Source organism: Salvia splendens, chromosome 13, assembly GCF_004379255.2.
Source record: "Salvia splendens isolate huo1 chromosome 13, SspV2, whole genome shotgun sequence".
Classification (NCBI taxonomy): domain Eukaryota; kingdom Viridiplantae; phylum Streptophyta; class Magnoliopsida; order Lamiales; family Lamiaceae; genus Salvia; species Salvia splendens.
The window spans coordinates 4,700,790-4,718,848 of NC_056044.1; the positions used below are offsets into that span (position 1 = coordinate 4,700,790).

General features: G+C 36.2%; 3 protein-coding genes and 1 pseudogene across 3 annotated transcripts; 3 read left to right on the forward strand and 1 right to left on the reverse strand.

Annotated features, from left to right (window-relative positions):
• The first annotated feature begins 2,239 nt into the window (after positions 1-2,239).
• Positions 2,240-3,443, forward strand: LOC121760364 (histone H3.v1-like). Its single transcript, XM_042156045.1, has 3 exons — positions 2,240-2,440; positions 2,505-2,972; positions 3,093-3,443. Exons 1-3 carry the CDS (start codon positions 2,240-2,242, stop codon positions 3,441-3,443), a joined length of 1,020 nt encoding a protein of 339 aa, XP_042011979.1.
• Positions 3,444-7,299: 3,856 nt separating this feature from the next.
• LOC121761601 lies at positions 7,300-8,538 on the forward strand. The gene is made up of 2 exons (XM_042157235.1): positions 7,300-7,507; positions 8,222-8,538. The coding sequence occupies exons 1-2, from the start codon at positions 7,371-7,373 to the stop codon at positions 8,460-8,462; spliced, it is 378 nt and encodes a 125-aa protein (XP_042013169.1). The 5' UTR covers positions 7,300-7,370; the 3' UTR covers positions 8,463-8,538.
• A 298-nt stretch (positions 8,539-8,836) lies between these two features.
• LOC121761599 lies at positions 8,837-11,016 on the reverse strand (annotated as a pseudogene).
• A 2,723-nt stretch (positions 11,017-13,739) lies between these two features.
• Positions 13,740-16,601, forward strand: LOC121762823. Its single transcript, XM_042158829.1, has 3 exons — positions 13,740-13,960; positions 14,051-15,553; positions 16,339-16,601. The coding sequence occupies exon 2, from the start codon at positions 14,236-14,238 to the stop codon at positions 15,532-15,534; it is 1,299 nt and encodes a 432-aa protein (XP_042014763.1). The 5' UTR covers positions 13,740-13,960; positions 14,051-14,235; the 3' UTR covers positions 15,535-15,553; positions 16,339-16,601.
• The last annotated feature ends 1,458 nt before the right edge of the window (positions 16,602-18,059 follow it).

Genomic DNA, 18,059 nt, shown 5'->3' on the forward strand with positions numbered 1-18,059 from the left:
GTAGAACACCAAAAAATGATCAATCGAGACTTCTATAGTAGGAAGGAGGGAGTAATTAAAATGGAAAAAAGTAAATAATTAGAAGAGAGTTCACACTAAAACAAATCTAAACACTTTTTCAATTTTTTGTTAGTAAATAATTGGTGTAAAATCAATTATACTAAAATATATTTGAATTTAGTGCAAAAGATTAAAGTAAAATCGCTTACAATAAAATAGTACTAGCTACTAGTTTAATTAGTACAAATGCTTGAACACCAACAAGACATACAATTATGTACTACTAGTTTAATTAGTACTAATGCTTGAAGATGCCCCAACAAGACATACAATTATATAAACATGGGCAATTTTCATTGAGAGTCTATTATGGCAATTTTGGGGAAAGATTCTTTTGCATTCTCGATGATATGGTGATATGATATCACCCTTGACAAATGTTCATAAATTCAGTAAATAGGCCCTGCCCTCTAGCTCGTAAATGTATAGACAATATAATAGAGAGAGACCAGAATTATCATATGGATCAAATCGAAAAGAGTTAATAAAAAATCGATATCTCACTTGCATATGTTTCGATGTCAAAATTTGAAATTTTTTTCTCTAATTTTCATATTTTTCTAAACAGCTTAATGTCAATATAGCTATCATGATATGTTAATATAATACATATATAATGTCAATGCTAAATGATGTTTACATATTTAATGAATAGTATTGATATATTTAATACACTATAGTGACATTTTGATCCAAAACCCTAATTTTGATAATTTTCTTATCTTTTTTAAATTTAAATAATAATAAAACGAAATTACACATGGCGATTGATAGACTACTAGATCTCTACAAATCTTATGGTTCTAAATTAGTTGTAGTTAGCAATTAAAGGTTGAGTTAGCAATTGATCACTCCCCACCATCTAACAGTTGTGTAGATGAACCACATCTTTTTGTAGGGGTGTGATCAACTGCAACTAATTTAAGTCCATAGGATTTTCAGAGATCTAGTGGTCTATAAATTGCTATGTGTAATTTTCTCTTATTATTATTTAAATTTAAATAGATTAGAAGAATGACCAAATTTAGGGTTTTGGATAAAATGTCAATATAGTATATAAAAAATTTCAACGTGATTCCTTGAATATGTCAACACAATTTTGCATTGACATTGTATATATATTATATTGACATATTTTGATACCTACATTTACATTTAACTGTTACGTAAAAATTATGAAAATTTAAAAAAAAAATCAAATTTTGGCATCGGAACATATGCAAGTGAGATCTCGTCAGAATCCTTATAAAATTATCTTTGATATGATATATTTTGTGTAAAAAAAATATAAATTGAGATAATTATAATCATTTAAAGTTTTAGAATATATTTTAAAAGTTGGTTATAACTAACTTTTTGTTAATTGACATTAATACCCTTAATTGATATTTTTTATGCATCGTATTGATATTCGTGGATGAATGATCTTGTACCTTGATTAATAATATAATGTCTCTCATTCAGTTGTAGTTAGCAATTTAAGAGGGAGTTGGCAATATAACACGCACCCCTCTTTTTGCATGTTTCTCTTTTTGCATGTATGGATGACATATAAATAATTTGAAGAAAATTTCCAATAGTTTATTAGAAAAAAGTTTTGCAATAATAAATATATATGTTACCATGAGGATGAAACAATATACAAATATAATATATTTTAAAATTGGGCTGGAAAGCAACTAATTCGTTATCGGATTTTTACTTTTATATGTGAGTACAATAAAATAATACTTATAAAAAAGAACAAAAATAGTTCTATGAGTTAAATTTGTAAAGTGAAGATGCCGTTATTTTCCTAAAGCGAATGGAACTGAGAATAAGATAAGAATATTTCGTTAAATATATAGGGTAGAAAGCAAATTAGTCTATGCAATTCGTTAAATTTATCATCTGAATTGAAGATGTCGTTATTTTCGTAAAGCAAATTAAAATAAAAAGAAAAGAAGATTGAATTTTTAGTTCATCTTGTTAATATTATCCTACAGTGAAAGGGATTGGGAATGTTGTTAGTTAATCCCACAGCGAATGGGAAATGGAATTGAATTTGAAACTCGCCTATATATATCCAATTAATCTCAATCTGCAAATACCTTTCATCAACACAATTATTCATCATAACATATTCATTCCTACGGTGTGAAGAATTAATCAATCATATCTATAGCAGATTGAAGCAAGAATGACAGCAATCATGCTGTTTGGAAAATATGTTCGTGCTGAATCTGATGGTAATCTCTCCCGCTCTCCAACTCACGATGACGATACGAATTCGATGGACGAGACTTCAACTTCAACTTCAACTTCAACTTCAACTTCAAGGAAGAGAAAGTTAGCAGCGACAACAAGCCCTAATCAACTCAATGGCTTATCTCTTGGCCATGTCGATATGGGCGAGAGTTCATGAAAAAGGAGAAAGTTGACGACAACAAGCCCTAATCCAACAGGATGCCTATTATCTTCTTGAGTTACCTCTGGAGTCATTTGCCAAAATTGAGAGAAATTTGACGACAAGAAGCCCTCCTAATCAAGTAAATGGCTTATCTCTTGGCTTTCCCACTGCTTCATCTACACAAGAAGATCAACCTGCTGCTATGCCAAACCCTAATCATGAGGATGCCTTATCTCTTGCCTTGCCCACTGCTTCTTCTACACCACAAGATCAACCACCTGCTATGCAAAACCCTAATCAAGAGGAAGGCTTATCTCTTGACTTTCCCACTGCTTCATCTACACAACAAGATCAACCACATGCTATGCAAAACCCTAATCAAGAGGATGACTTATCTCTTGAGTTATCTCTTGGCTTGCCCCTATCTTCTTCTACACAAGAAGATCAGCCTGCTATGCAAAACCCTGACCAAGAGGATGAGGAGGTGGAAGAACAAGAACAACAACAAGAAGAGGAGGAGGAAGTAGAACAACAACAACAACAACAATAACAAGAGGAGGAGGAAGTAGAACAACAACAACAACAACAAGAAGAAGCTCCAGCTTCAGGTCCTGCCCCAATTCCAATTTTCATGTTTGAAAAGAAGTTTACTTCATCGGATGTTGAAAGGAATCACAACCGGTTGCTCATCAGCGGACACATGAATAATCTGATGGCTTCTTTGACGGAAGAAGAGAGAGGAAGAGTGGAATCGAATGGAAGAAGAGATTTTCTGAGGGTGGTGACGATGACTACAAATAATTATGGAGTTGAATACATATTGCACTTAAAGAGGTGGGCTGGTTCGGGTGCCTTAGTATTGAAACATGAATGGGGGAAGCTCGTGGGCGCAAACGAATTGCGGATAGGGGATTCCGTTGTGGGACGGGGATATCGCGTAGATGATGAGTTCCGTTTGCTTCTCGATATAATCATGAATCATCAAGTCCATTAGAAACTGTTCATCATCATATCATCTTAATTTTAATATTCTTTTTCTTTCTCATTTTTATCTTTCTCAATCAAATTTTGAACACATTACCACAATCTTTATTATCAGCCTCTCTCTCATCTCCTGAGACCTGAGTAATTACATCAACCATTCTTCATTGCTAGTCTATCAAGTCGTCAAACTTTTAAATCAAATTAAACAAATCTAACTGTCCACAAATTCAATCTAATAAATAATAAAGTGGAGTAGTAGATATAGTAAACCAAAATTGAACGGGAAAAATCTGAGACAATAGACACTTCAAATTTAAATGAATATTTGTTGTCACAATCAGAAAATAGAATCAAGAGTTGAAAGTTTGGAACAATGCTTCCTAAAATCTGATGCCCAAAAAGAACATCGATCTCACTAGAAAATCATGGTAGTACATTATTATTTTTGTTATACTATATAATCCCATATGAATTTCCCTCAAAAAAATTAGTTATATGTCGATACTATTCAATAGACAAATAAACACATGCCTAATAAAACTTTAAACCAGAAAAATCATGCTGTACTATCTGATTACGTTGTCTAAACAAAAATCAAGCTTCCAATTTCCAACAACGTATAGGTGACTATTGTTGTAGTTAAATTGATTAGAGACATTGAACAACAATGTCTGGGTGGTGTAGTCGGTTCGAACCCGGGCTCAGACATTTTTGTTCTCGCCCTTTTGACTGACTCATTTCTATTTGGTAGAGGTTTCACTGAATTTATAGCATGTTTAGTTTGACTTAGTTATAGCTGAGTTGCAAAATAATTTATACTTTTATAGTACTACTACTTACTAACCATGTCTTCAAAACCCTAAAAACTCAGAAAGCTAAAATGATTAGTTAGAAGAATCAAACTTATAAGTTGGAGTACAAATAAATCTCAAGCTCTATTAGTTAAATCATGTTTAATGATGGATTTCTACCCATTTATGGGTAGTGGACTGTTGCTAATTCTTAAGCCATACACTTATTGAAATCAATAAAAGAATAGACAAGACAACTGAACCAGTACATTAGAGCATCCGCAACGCGGTGCCGTCGCCGTTCCTATGCCGTTCCGGAGGAACGGTTTCGCGGCGGCACGCGTTGCAGCGTGCGTTCCGTCGCCATTCCGTGCCGCCACCGTTCCCATGCCGTGCCGCGTTTCGTTCCTCCGGAACGCGGAACGAAACGTTCCGCCACGCGCCGAGGCGACGTGGCGGACTCCCATTCGACGCGTGAAGCCCACTCGCTGCCCCGCGAGTGGGCTTCGTCCCGATGACGCAATAATTCATTTTTTTTTAAAAAAAATTCGAATTTAATAAAAAAAAAAAATTTTTTTTTTTATTAACGGTAATGAGACCGTTAATTTTATAGCCGTTTTTTTTTTTTTAATTTATTTATTTACTCTATAAATACTCCTATTTCATACTCATTTCAATCACAAACACACATCTATTTCTCTCTATTTCCACCCCAATTTTCATCTCAAATCAACTCTATTTTCCTTCTCCCAAATTTAATCAAACTAATGGATCCTTATGAACAAATGCGTCAAATATTGGAACAATCACTTGAAGAAGATCGACGACGGGAGGCGGAAGAAGCCGCTCCGCCCCAACGTCGCTCCCGTACGTACATCCATCGTAACCGGGAGGAAGCCGCCGCAAGGTTAGTACGCGACTACTTCTGCGATAACCCGGTTTGGGGAGATACGTACTTCCGTCGCCGTTTCCGCATGGGGAAACCGTTATTTCTCCACATCGCGAATACTTTGGCAGCCCGGGAAGAGTTCTTCCAGGAAGGGTTCGACGCGGTCGGACGTCCCAGCCACACGACGCTGCAGAAATGTACTGCAGCAATCCGCCAGCTTGCGACTGGACAAACGGCCGACATGTTCGACGAATACCTCCACATCGGAGATAGCACTGGGCGAATGTGCTTGCTCAAATTCTGCAAAGGCATCCGGGCAGCCTTCACCGACGAATTTCTCCGGAGGCCAAGCACGGCCGATTGTCAGTTCCTTCTCGACCTTCACGAAACAGTGCACGGATTCCCAGGGATGCTCGGCAGCGTCGATTGCATGCACTGGCAATGGAAGAATTGCCCGGTGGCGTGGAAGGGGTCCTACACGAGCGGCCACAAAGGTACCCACCCAACCGTTATACTCGAGGCTGTTGCCGACTACCGCCTTTGGATCTGGCACGCGTACTTCGGGGTCCCCGGGTCGAACAACGACGTAAACGTGCTCAACCAGTCCGACCTCTTGACCGAAGTTTTGGATGGTAAAGCGTCGGCCATCAACTTCGTCGCCAACAATCGGCTTTATAAAATGGGGTACTATCTCGCCGATGGCATCTACCCGAAGTGGCCTACCTTCGTGAAGACGTGCAGTGGGTCTGCGAACCCAAAGCAGGCTCTTTTTGCGCAGAAGCAGGAGGCTGCTCGCAAGGATGTGGAGAGGGCGTTCGGGGTTCTCCAAGCGCGCTTCAACATCATCAAAGCCCCGGCTCGTACGTGGTTCATGGAGAACATGGTCGACATCATGTATACGTGCATAATCTTGCACAACATGATTGTCCAAGACGAAGGACCCGAGGCGGGAAATTGGTTCGACCCCGAATCCCCCGGAAGCTCAACCGCAAGTAGTCCGCCTCGAAGTGGAGCGCATCCGTCTATACAAGAACGGTTATCTATTCGTGCAAGGACACGCGACTCTAGCGCCCACACCCAACTCCAACATGATCTAATTGAGCACATTTGGGCAAACTTTGGCGGATGAAATTATTAAAATTGTGTACTTTTATTTTTTTATGATTTTAATTGTGTGCTTTTTATTTTTTTAAGTTTAAGTTGTAACTTTGTTTTAATGTTGTGTGTTTTTTAATAAAATGTGTTTGTTTTTTTAATTGAATTGAGTTGAAATTAAAAAAAAATGAAATTGAATGAATAGTAATTTAAGGAACGGTTAAGGAACGGTTAAGGAACGAGGGTTGCAGGTTCCGTTCCTTAGTTAAGGAATGGAGTAAAAAAGTACAGTGGGGCCCTCAAATAGTGGTTTAAGGAACGGTTTAGGAACGGTATAGGAACAGCGTTGTGGATGGCCTTATAGTTATAATGTTCTAAAGCATGAATATAATGATTAGTGATAAAGTGCATAACTGCATATATTTTATAAGCTAAAAAGATCTACATTACCTCCTGAGATTATTTTCACTAGTGTGTAGATTGTCTTAATCCTATTTTTCTTATTTGAAGTTTTGTTTCTTTTGTTTATCTTTAAGTTGATTTACTTTTCTAATTTAGATTTTGTTGGAGTTTTATAAATATCTCCTCTTTGGAGTTTGGAGGAGTAGATATTTCGGAGAATGAAGTCTTTTGAAGATTATTATATCTTCGGAGGATTATTATAATTTATAGGCATCTTTGAAGGATTATTCTTTTTGGATTTTACTAATTTTTATTCTCGTCTTCTATTACGCTTTATGCCCAGTTACATTGAACTAGGACTAGGTCATTTCAATGGCTTGGAAAAAAATTGAGGGCGATGGGTTTATAGTCAATTGAAAGATATGATCATTTTTAGAATTAAATTAAAATGACAAATGATCTATAACCAATGCACTATTAGGTAATTAATGAAAAAAGAGAAACATAAATAATTAGAGGCAAAACTAGCTTACCAGGAGGCATGGTAAAGGCATAATCTAATTATTGATTCTTATTAGTATTAAAATAAAATTATTTTTTGTGGACGAGTTAAGTAGATGAGCCATCAATTCCAAGCTGGCACAAAAAAGGCCACATATATATTATCTTTTCCATTTCCTATTTCTCTGTTTCATTTTCCCTTTTGTTTACTCATGCTCGTCTGCTCAGCCACTTGGCTCAAGTTTCAAACAGCTAAATCATGGCTTCTCTGTATACTTTTGCACCGCCATCATACTCAATTGGAATCCTCCGCCGTCCCTCACCGGCAATTTGTTCCCCTTTCCTTAACCGTGTTGTTCCTGCCGGCCTTAATTTGAACGGCAATCTCAATGTAAGGTACATGTTCTCTCATTTTCAAGCTCCAATTCATCATCGATTTTCTCTATATCTCTAGAATATACGTTTTCGACGCATTCTCGGTTTTCTGTTATCTGAGCTTGTTAAAAAATATGTAATGTAGCGATTTTTTCCGGTTTAGATTGGATATTTGGTTTCGCGATTCATTGAGCTGAGAATATTTGTAGGCATTGCTTCTAGTTTCTGATTGAAGGTTTTTGCGGTTGCGATTCAGGTAGTGACGATTTAATCTTTGATTTGTGTTAATTTTATTTTATGTAAGATATGCGTTGTAGTTGTAAATCTGGAAAAATGCTAGAGGAAGGATACACTGAATCACTAGTATAGAAGCTCTCAAGTTAGTTATTGAACACTGTGAATTGAGGGGGATAAATTTTGATGCAGTATCCTCCTGCTTAGCTCTATCCTATAGTCCTAGGCCTTCACTGACATGTAAATTTGTCTTTCCTTTTTCTTAGAGCAGCACTTTGTTTTGAAAAATTATCATGATATTGGTTTTGAATAAACTTGGGAAACCATATAGATATCTTTCTGGATGCCTGATCACTTGTGTAAGAAACAGTCTAACAGATAAACGTCGAATATGTTGAAGTACACTCGCCTAAGTTTCCCAATTTTGATCAACTTGGCCTTGGTTTTTTGGGTAAACTCTTGGTGATTCTTTGATGTTGAAGTCAAGTTTGTTATGTCTAGCCCTTTCAGATTCGGTACGGAACTTTATCTGCAAGAAAAGAAGAGGCGGGGTCGAGTATCTGCATCAAATACGAACCCTGAGAAAAAAGCAGATGACACTAAATCGAGTGATGGTGCTTCAAGTCCTCCATTCCTGACGATTTTAGCTGGTCTCCTAGTCTTCTTGTTCATCTCTTGGATAATAGGATCCGTAGTAATGTGGATTATTGGCTTTGTTTTACATCCTCCACAGTTGAAATGAGACTGAGTTACTAGTGGATTATTGGCTTTGTTTTACATCCTCCACAGTTGAAATGAGACTGAGTTTAACATCGTTAGATTCTCTGTTGCATAAACACGAGGCGATATAGACAGTATACTAACGCATTGCTTGCACCAGTGCTGAATTTGGGTTTTCATTTCAAATTTGGTCTCAGCAGGCTTTTGCACTAGTTGATCATGTCATATTACGAGTTAAATATCTCGTGTAGACTGTCGGATATAAAATACGTTTACTCAATCTATAATTCACATATGACGTTTAAACTTTGCAACATTTTCCTATGATGAGTAATTCTGGTAAAGTCGAGCTGAAGTTGAAGCTTGAAATGCCAATATGGAACTCATCAAACACAGTGAGAATAAATGGACATATTATTATGCATCTTCAATAATTTGAACTCACGTCTCCAGTAACACATCACACTCATATATTCAACTCCACACTTCTAGGCCTGAGTTAAATGGATATAAAAGGTTTATCTCAAGCTTGTTCTCATTTAATAAAGAATTCATATGGTATATTCAGAAGCTACAGTTTCTCAGAGTTTTGATCTTTTCCTCCAACACCATCTTCTCCAGCCAAGGATGTAAAAGTACGTCTTTCATCAGAGGTTGCGGTGATAAACCGGCATCCAGACATCAGCTGTAGTGCTTAAGAGAGCACGGACCTGCGGGTCTTCAGCCATTGTTGAAGATATCAACTCATCAACATGATCAAGCTTTGCGGATAATTTGTCCAACTCTTTTGCTATCTCAACCTAATTGGAGAAAAATCTATTCTTTAATTGAGTGAATACCAGAGGAGAATTGAGAGATAATAACACGAAAACGAGTTTATATCAAATGAAGTCCATCTACCTCATTAAGATGTTGAGCAGATTCTGAAGGAAGTTTTCGGACCTCAAGTCCAAGAGCTTCAATCTTAGCCCACAACTCCACTTCTTCTTGATTGGTCAGTGATTCCACCTGCAGAATTGTTTGTAAGTAGCTGAACTTAGTAGATTGCAAAGGGAGTGCCTTGAATTTGTAAAGAAGATAATTGACAGCCATAAGTGGAAAAGAGTTACAAACAGGAATGTATGTCTGTGATTGCATAAATTCTATAGTACAAATTTAAAAGAATAATACCATAAGTGAATGCTATTATGTGCATATTTTCCAAAACGTTGTTCACAAGTCAATAATTCAAGCTATACTTTAACAATCTCCATGCGCCCCCACCCCCAGATTACCCGATAACAGTTGGATGATATCATATGAAGTACGTTGAGACGAACAAGACTGTTAGCTTGTAAGTTATCGAATGACATTGAAAATTTTCAAATGCATTAAATCATGTATCAATAGAATTGTTCCATACTTTCCTTGAAACTGCTACTCAACTTCTGGAATGATAATTCTCTACAAAAATTGGTGGCAAGTTATTCACTGCCATTTGGCTAAAAAGCAACTTTCTTGCATTTTGTAAATTATTGTCACATGCTTTTGCTATGCAGTGCTAGCGATGATTCAACTTGACTTCTCCAATTTGTTTTTTCAACTGAGACTGTGCATGCTCGGATACAAGGAAAGCGCAGTTCTTTGAATTATTATGTGTTTACTTTGAGTGATATGATGGATAGATAAAAATAATCCAAGGTAATCTACCATTTAGTTTGATGGATTGATCATTGATGACTTGTCTGACCATCCTATTCTTCAAAACACAATCCTATATTTTATCAATCCAGCTTGTCACACAAAGTAAACACCCGCATACATGTATCAAATGATTGGATGCTCAGCTGTTTCTATTTTAGTTGCCTTGCCATTTCTTAGCACTACAAGAAGTAGCTAAGCAAAAAATTCACTCAAACATCAGTAAAAGGCAATCAGTCAGAAGCATAGAGAATGTAACTGATAAGTAGAATAGAAAAAAGGACATACTTTTTCTTTTCATTTCAATGATTTTGAAATGATTTACCAAAAGCAGAATCACCCATTCATAATTGAGATAAAAGTTCAAAATTTAACAATAATAGGGAAAATCCGGGCTTCAGTGAACCACAGCACATGATAATTACAGACGAAGAAGATGCGCTAGGAAACGAACAAAATCATACCACGAATTCAGCAATTTACACTAGCATAGTTCATTCCTAAATACCCCAAATTCCATACAACAATAATCCCAGTAACAAATACGCATTTAATTATGTAATATTTTTTCTCATCAGGCAAAATAGTCCACAATTCAATCCGATTGAAACAGATCCACACATCAAATATCGGATTGTCAAATCTAAAATAGTTAAATATCAATCAAAATATGGAATTAGATCGCATATACAGAAAATCGAACAGAGGTGTAAAATGACATTGTTAGTGCACCTGTTGAAGGAGATTAGAGAGTAGGCCAAAAAGATGCGCATCTGCGGCCGCCGGCGACGTTGGCGCTTTTCCTTCCTCCGCCATTTTTTCTCTTGATTTCGGTTTGTGCATAAACGCGATCTCCATTTTATAGTTATCGCTGAAGAATGGGCTAAGCGCGATCTTGCGCAATGCGATTTAATGTTAGATTTATCAAGATATTTTTCATAAATATTTTAACTTATATTTTAATAAATCCTTATATTTTATAATTTGATCTCATTAACTGGTATTTATTTAAAGGTTATTAAATAGTCAAATTATTCAACATTCACTAATTTCTTTTATAACTCAAATAATTTTTAAAAATAAATGGGAACATGTGGAAGTATATTTTTTTTCAAACATACCCTTAGCTTTCAACTATGACCAATTAAAGTCCAAATTATTTTCTAACAAAATTTTCAGTACTTGAAGGTTGATCACGAGAATATATGTGCAACTTTTACTCGCATCAAATTTGTCGGATTTCTAGTATTCGAAAAAATAACTAGAGCTAGATTTGCACAATTATTCATAATTTGGATATTAATTATCGCAATTGATAAATCTAGATTTGTAATAATGACGATGGTCTAAGAAAAAAAAACCAAATATTTACCTTTATTTAAAACTATAATAATCATTTGGTTGTGAAAGTTAGTTAGAGTCCTTATAGATTTTGAATATAAAATATTAAACTATAATAACATTTTATTTTTTTAATTGTTTGTACGTGTGAAAACCGATATTTTTAAGTGATGCTCAAAATGTTATCGTTTCATTAAAGTAACTAATCTTCTTTAGTGTGATTAAGTCAACCAATTGTCTCATCCATGTACAAAGCAATTGTTGACCAATGATTTTGAATCCGACATGATTTTTTTGGTCCAACAATGATCTCAAGGTCATTATGACATTAACCATTCATTTTTCTTCAGCGAGGTATGCTAGTAGGGCACCGATGACCGACTCCACGGCCAAATGTCGAGTATATAATATAAGCTACTATGGTGGCGTTCAGTTGAAAAGATAAAATAATAATGAGATTCAATATAGGATAGGATAAGATGGGCCTTAGACTAAATTAGTATTACTAAATTTTATATTGATGTTTGGTTGAAGAGACTATGTCTTGGATTAAATTAGTATTACTAAATTTTATCTTTGCTTTACAAGATTATATCTTGGATAATTTTGTATGATGTTTGGCAAACAAGATTAACTACATTTATCTATTCTTCAAAAAATATTCAAAATAATTAAAATGCATAATTAATTAAAATAAAATTAAAACTATTTAATTTTAAATTATTTTTATTTCATATATTAGGAATTAGGATTAATACAAATACCGAACATAAAGCATAATTATATCACAAGCATTACTACTTATTTAATTTTATTTAATTTTCACCACCTCCTCCAACACCATTCCCCAAACATACAGTATTTAATTTCATTTAATTGCATAATTTGTTGTTGGAAAAAGTGAAAAACAACAACAATAATTTATTGGTTGTTTAATTGCTTAATTATTAATGCACCCACACCACAAAGGCACAAATCGATGTTGAAAACTTGAAACCATCTATACACACATACCGAGCAATCGGCGACGCACCAACAAAAAATGGTACTTGCACACAACATTGATATCACACACACACACACATAAAATCAGAGAGAATCAGCGCCACTGAGGGGGTGGCGCACGGTGGCGAAGGAGTAGTTGGGTGAAGTCATAGAGAAGATGTCTGAGATAAATTTTGTAGCAGGGGTTGGGGTCAGACGACTTGTCGCGGGATAAGTGTAGAAAAATGACCGTTGAGACTGGCCAAGATTGAATTGTCTCGGGCTGAGTTTTGGGGAAAAATGGAACCGAACATTGGATTAACGTAAGATTATAGAAGAAGATATGAGTTGTCTTGGGAACCGAACAGACACTATCTGGTTAATGTCATTTATCTCAACAGGCCAGTGTTAATGAAACCAATTTGTGTGTGCAGCTGTCCTAACAAAGCATTGCTTGCTTAACTACATGAAGGAACACAAAAAGATGTTGAACACGTTTTTGGTATGTTGGATGACCGTGAAATGTTTGTTGCGAATGCATTGCATATTTGACGTCATGTATCCATGCATTATCATACATAAAATGATCATCAATTGTGAATGGAACACAACTAAATTCGGCGGACAACGAAACCACCCCTATCTTAACAGCCGCCCCCAAAATCCATCACAAAGCGACACATTTCTAGCTACGGTGAAGAACGAGTTAACAGTCAACTCCGTTAAGATCTCATCGAAGAAAATTTGGCACACTCAGCGAACTAGAAACTTTATTTTGTAATATTAAGTAGTACAGTAGTATGTAATTGTTTTAATTATGTATTTCCTCTGTCCCTCTATAGTTGAGTCATATTCCTTTTGAGGTTGTCCACTATAGTTGAGTCATTTTCTTTTTTGGGCAAAAAACAACCACTCTTCTTCTCTCTTGCTTTATTCTCTCTTAATCTCTCTACCATTTTTTCTTTCCAACTTTATTATCTATTTACTTTACTCATTTTAAATAAATTGTCTTAAATCTCGTGCTAAAGAAAATGCCTCTAGTACACAAGGACGGGAGTAGTTTTTTAAAATTATAATGTTAAAATTTTTTATAGTTTTTGTAATTTCATCAATATTATTACAAAATTAGAGATTAAAAAAATAGATACATAAGATATGGCGAGGTTACTAAAAAAAACACAAAAAAATGTATTGGGACATAAGAACCGCATTTTAGGGTTGATGTTGAGGTTAAGACAAAACGACGTCGAACGTGGCCTAATGACTTCTGACTCCATATTAGACGAGAGCACAGATTCCGAAAGTGCGCCAAGTGTGAATCGTAGCATATGCTAATGCTATTGCTACTCTCTCTCTCTCTCTCTCTCTAGAATTATCCAACCCAGCCTGTCTTCCTCGCTTTCTCTCCTAGATACGCACAACCCATGATGATGAATTAGGAGTTTCGTCCTTCAAATCGCCAAAATCTCATGGAGATTCACTATCTCACACCAAAAATTCTTCCTCCCGGTGCAGGTTCACTCTCCAGTGTTTCAATTTCCCCGCACGCGCTCATTCATTTCACCATGAATCTAACTCGTCTCATCGTTTGATTTTCATCTCCAGATGTTTGTTTAAAGCGCCTTTGTACTTTTCTTTTCCGGTTTCGGGGTATCTAGACCCCTAATTTTGCTCATTCAAGGTCAATTTCTGTTACAAGTTCTGTTTTTTAGGGTTATATGTGGGTGAACTGAGGTTGTCTTTCAGGAATTTGAGATTTGGTAGTTTTGTGTGTGTATGTGTGTGTACTGATGGATGAGAATTATTTGATGGATGTGGATTTTTCGGATCTTGATTTGAACCAAGAGCCTTCGAACCCACCTCTGCATAGGGTTGAGAGGTATGGGTCGATGTTGAATGAATTAGGAACTGCTCATGATAGGATAGAGGAGAGAATCCGGCAGCTAGAGGTTGTTACTGCTCGCACGAGGCAGCGCCAGCGCTGGCGACAGGCTAGAAATTCTATGGAACTTAATTATTTTCCTATTGAGAGGACGGTAGATGCAGGTCAGAGAGGGATCTCAAATGAAAATAGTGGGACTGGGACGAGTGCGTTCAAGAGTAGTTCTGAGAGGGGGAAGGGTTGTAAAAGGGATAGTTCGCATTTGGTGGCGAAGGCGTTGGAGATGGGGTCTGAGGTTAAGAAGGCGGATAAGGAGGGTGGAAGCTTCTACGATTGTAATATATGCTTGGAGTTTGCGAGGGAGCCTGTCTTGACTACTTGCGGTCACTTGTTTTGTTGGGCGTGCTTTTATCAGGTGTCGGATGTTGATTCTACTTCGAAGGAGTGTCCGGTTTGTAAGGGAGAGGTCTCAGAGGGTACTGTGATTCCCATTTATGGTAATGGGGAGAGTGAGCGTGTGTGTGAGACAGAATCGGGCTTGAAGATACCTCCAAGGCCGAAGGCTCATAGAGTTGAAAGCATCAGACAAAAGCGAATGACTCAAGGGCTATCCCATGTTCCTGTTGCAGAAGCACTTAGGCGAATCAGGATTAGTATTGGTGCAGTGGGCAATCAGACACAACAAGAAGCTGGATATGGTATCCTCAATATTGAATCGGATACTCAGGCTGGACAAAATGCTGAGTCAGCAGGGGGCCATCGCTCGAGGATCCATCAGGTTTCAAGAGTATTATCCGAGAGTGCTGCTTCTCTTTCTTCCCTCTCATCTGCTCTGAGTAATGCAGAAAGACTGGTAGAAGACCTGGAAGCAGTTATTAACAACAGGCTATTGCGAAACGAAGCACGGTCTTTGTCGGTTGATGTTGGGAATCTTTTTACTAGGCCATCGACTACCATACAACCTGATCATCAGCCTCTAGTTTCAACTGTGAATACCAGTGTTGTCTTGCCCATATCATCTTCTTCCCAATCAACTGATGCTGCTAGTTCTGTTGCTCACAATGTTCTTAGGCCAATGGGTTCTAGTGATGTGAGTCTGCCTTCGGCTCCTTCGTCATCCTCTTTCCGAAGGAGAAGCTTAACGTCGAGGACTTTAGATTCAGATAGCCATGACCCCCGTGAGTTGAGAAGAAGAAGATTGAATTAGCTGCATCATGAATAACATGGTAAATTCTTGCTGATGTAGGATTTAAAGCCTCGACCTGAAGTGAATTATTGTCTGTTGTCTGTTATCTGTTATCTGTTATAAACGATATCTGAACGTCATGTTGTTCATTATACTCTAAATTGCATTACATTTATCAGAACAAAAGTAATTAACTCCTGTAATTTACTACTCCATGTCTTTTAAACTGCCCTGTGTCACTTTCCCTTGCCATAGCACAATCTTAAATTCCCACATCATGGACGCTTATGTTTATGTAAATTGTTTTCCATTGTTGTATGTAGTTTCCAGCATAATTTGGATATATTCTAATGCCTTGCTACATATGTCTGTCCGTTAGTCCTGTGTACTTATGTCCCTTAGGATTCACAAGGCGATACATAGTGTCTGCATTTTTTGCCTGCATGTTATGAACTAGTATCTCCTAGGTTGATTTATAGCTTAGTATAGGTGGCCTATTTGAAAAATTATTTGAACAATTGAAAATAAGTACTAGTACCCAAATGCTGGTTGATTTATGTGTGCTCTTTGACACCTATAATGGTGGATTGCTGTGAGTTTAGTGATTGATGAGTAGAAGTTGATGGCTTGAGTTATATACACCTTTGAGGTTTGGCAGGATTACACAAGAACACATTAGTTGGTACTTGTTTAAACCCGCGCTCAAGTGTGTGGTTCTTCTCCCAGCTTCTTAAAGTTTTTGAATGATACTGGAATTTAAGCAAATCTTGAGCGACTATATTGTAATATCCCTTAATTTTGTTTACTTGAACATCTCTATGTCAGGGTTGGTAAGGGGAGATTCGAGAAATGGTGCTACTCAAGGATTCTGGATATCAGGTAAATTCTACTAGGTTGAAGTTGGGAACACCTTATTTGATTTCGGACATGGACGATGATAGAGTAGTAAATTGTAATGTAATGGAGGCCATTGTTGGTCATGTTAAGAAACTGGGAAAATTTCTTCAAATCATTGATTGCAATCAGATGGAGTGTATTAGACCATATCCTACTTCTTCCTGTTATTTAATTTCTTTTCTTATTTTTCACTTAGCGGAGTAACTTTACTTAGCAATTTACCAGCTAAGCCACGGCTGAATGAAAGCTGGTTCAACTGTGCATTCATTACTTTTAACTACTTAACCATTGTGCAATGACTTCACTTGGATGACTTGTGGTTTGTTAAATCCTTTGGGGGTGTTCGGTTGCTTGAGATTATAGTACTCGGGCCGAGACCAAGACTGGTGTACAAGGTTATTCCTACATGATATTGTCCTTATCCAAGTACACAACAATATCACAGGACTATGTGTCTATGTTAACTATATAAGTCCATCAAACACCTCATTTACGTATTTAGACCATGAAAAAAGTTGGGTCCACCAGTTACGCAGTGTAAATATAAACATGGATAGCATGCCTAGTTGAATTAGTTAGGTAGATATATAATAAGTCACTTCATTTATCTTCCTAGCTATGGCACTAGAGACAACGACGTTATTTTGAATACTAATAATGATCAAATCAATAGAGATATAATCAATCTAGTTCTTTATCATATGATTAATTTAAACCATCAACTCCATTTTTATCGGAACACGTGAATCGTTTGTAATCACATAAAATAGTACACTCCTACTAGTAAGAAATAATAAAGTTAAAGTATATAGCATAATCAATTAGTAATTGTGAATGATTCACTTGTATGTCACAAAAATTTTAATTAGTTAAGCCATTCGCTCGTAATTAATTAGTAATATACATTAGATACACTTAAAGAAATTATTTAAATGTTAAAATGATATTGAATACTAAGTTGATGTCATTATACGATTATGATGCTTTAAATTCAACTTTGGTCTTTCGAGTACAAGGTGAGATGATGCTCAAGGCTAGATGCAATATTTCAAGTTCTGATGAGATGAATTTTAGAAGTTTGATGGTCAAAAGCCAATTAAATATGTTGACCTATTGATAGTATTACATTGTTCAAATGAAATTGTACTTAAATCTATTTTCTTGTTCGTCAATTTTAAGAACGGGGTAGAGGCAGTAATTCTTTTCTAATGAAAAATGTATAACATCAATCCCTTATCATTTCTCATTTCAAACTTACACTTCCCCCTATGTAAAATCTTCAATACGCAATAAGTTTTTATGAAACTTTATCACATGAAAACTTATAGAAAGTATTCTCTCAACATATTAATATTATAATCAAATTTAAGGACTGTTTCATATTCGACAGATTAAACGCCAGATTGCTTTAAGTAAGTACTACTATTACTATATTTTTCTCATTCAGAGAGCAACACGTTTTTCTTCTACTACAGAATTATTAGTTGAGAAAAGTATTTAAAAAATAAAAAAAGAATGCCACAGCCTGTAAAGGTACATCTCAAGTACACAATTGCAAAAGTCAAGTTCTCATTAATTTCGTTGAGTTTTCATCATTGGTGACAGCTACGACTGAATAATGCAACTGGGAAATAAGAAAACAAAGAAGA

Excerpts from the sequence above, each read along its gene's own strand:
- LOC121760364 (XM_042156045.1), top strand. The coding sequence starts at position 2,240 with ATGACAGCAATCATGCTGTTTGGAAAATATGTTCGTGCTGAATCTGAT. Across the intron at positions 2,441-2,504 it reads ATGGCTTATCTCTTGGCCAT|GATGCCTATTATCTTCTTGA; the intron begins GTCGATATGGGC and ends CTAATCCAACAG. Across the intron at positions 2,973-3,092 it reads AACAAGAAGAGGAGGAGGAA|AAGTTTACTTCATCGGATGT; the intron begins GTAGAACAACAA and ends ATGTTTGAAAAG.
- LOC121761601 (XM_042157235.1), top strand. The coding sequence starts at position 7,371 with ATGGCTTCTCTGTATACTTTTGCACCGCCATCATACTCAATTGGAATC. Across the intron at positions 7,508-8,221 it reads AACGGCAATCTCAATGTAAG|CCCTTTCAGATTCGGTACGG; the intron begins GTACATGTTCTC and ends TGTTATGTCTAG.
- LOC121762823 (XM_042158829.1), top strand. The coding sequence starts at position 14,236 with ATGGATGAGAATTATTTGATGGATGTGGATTTTTCGGATCTTGATTTG.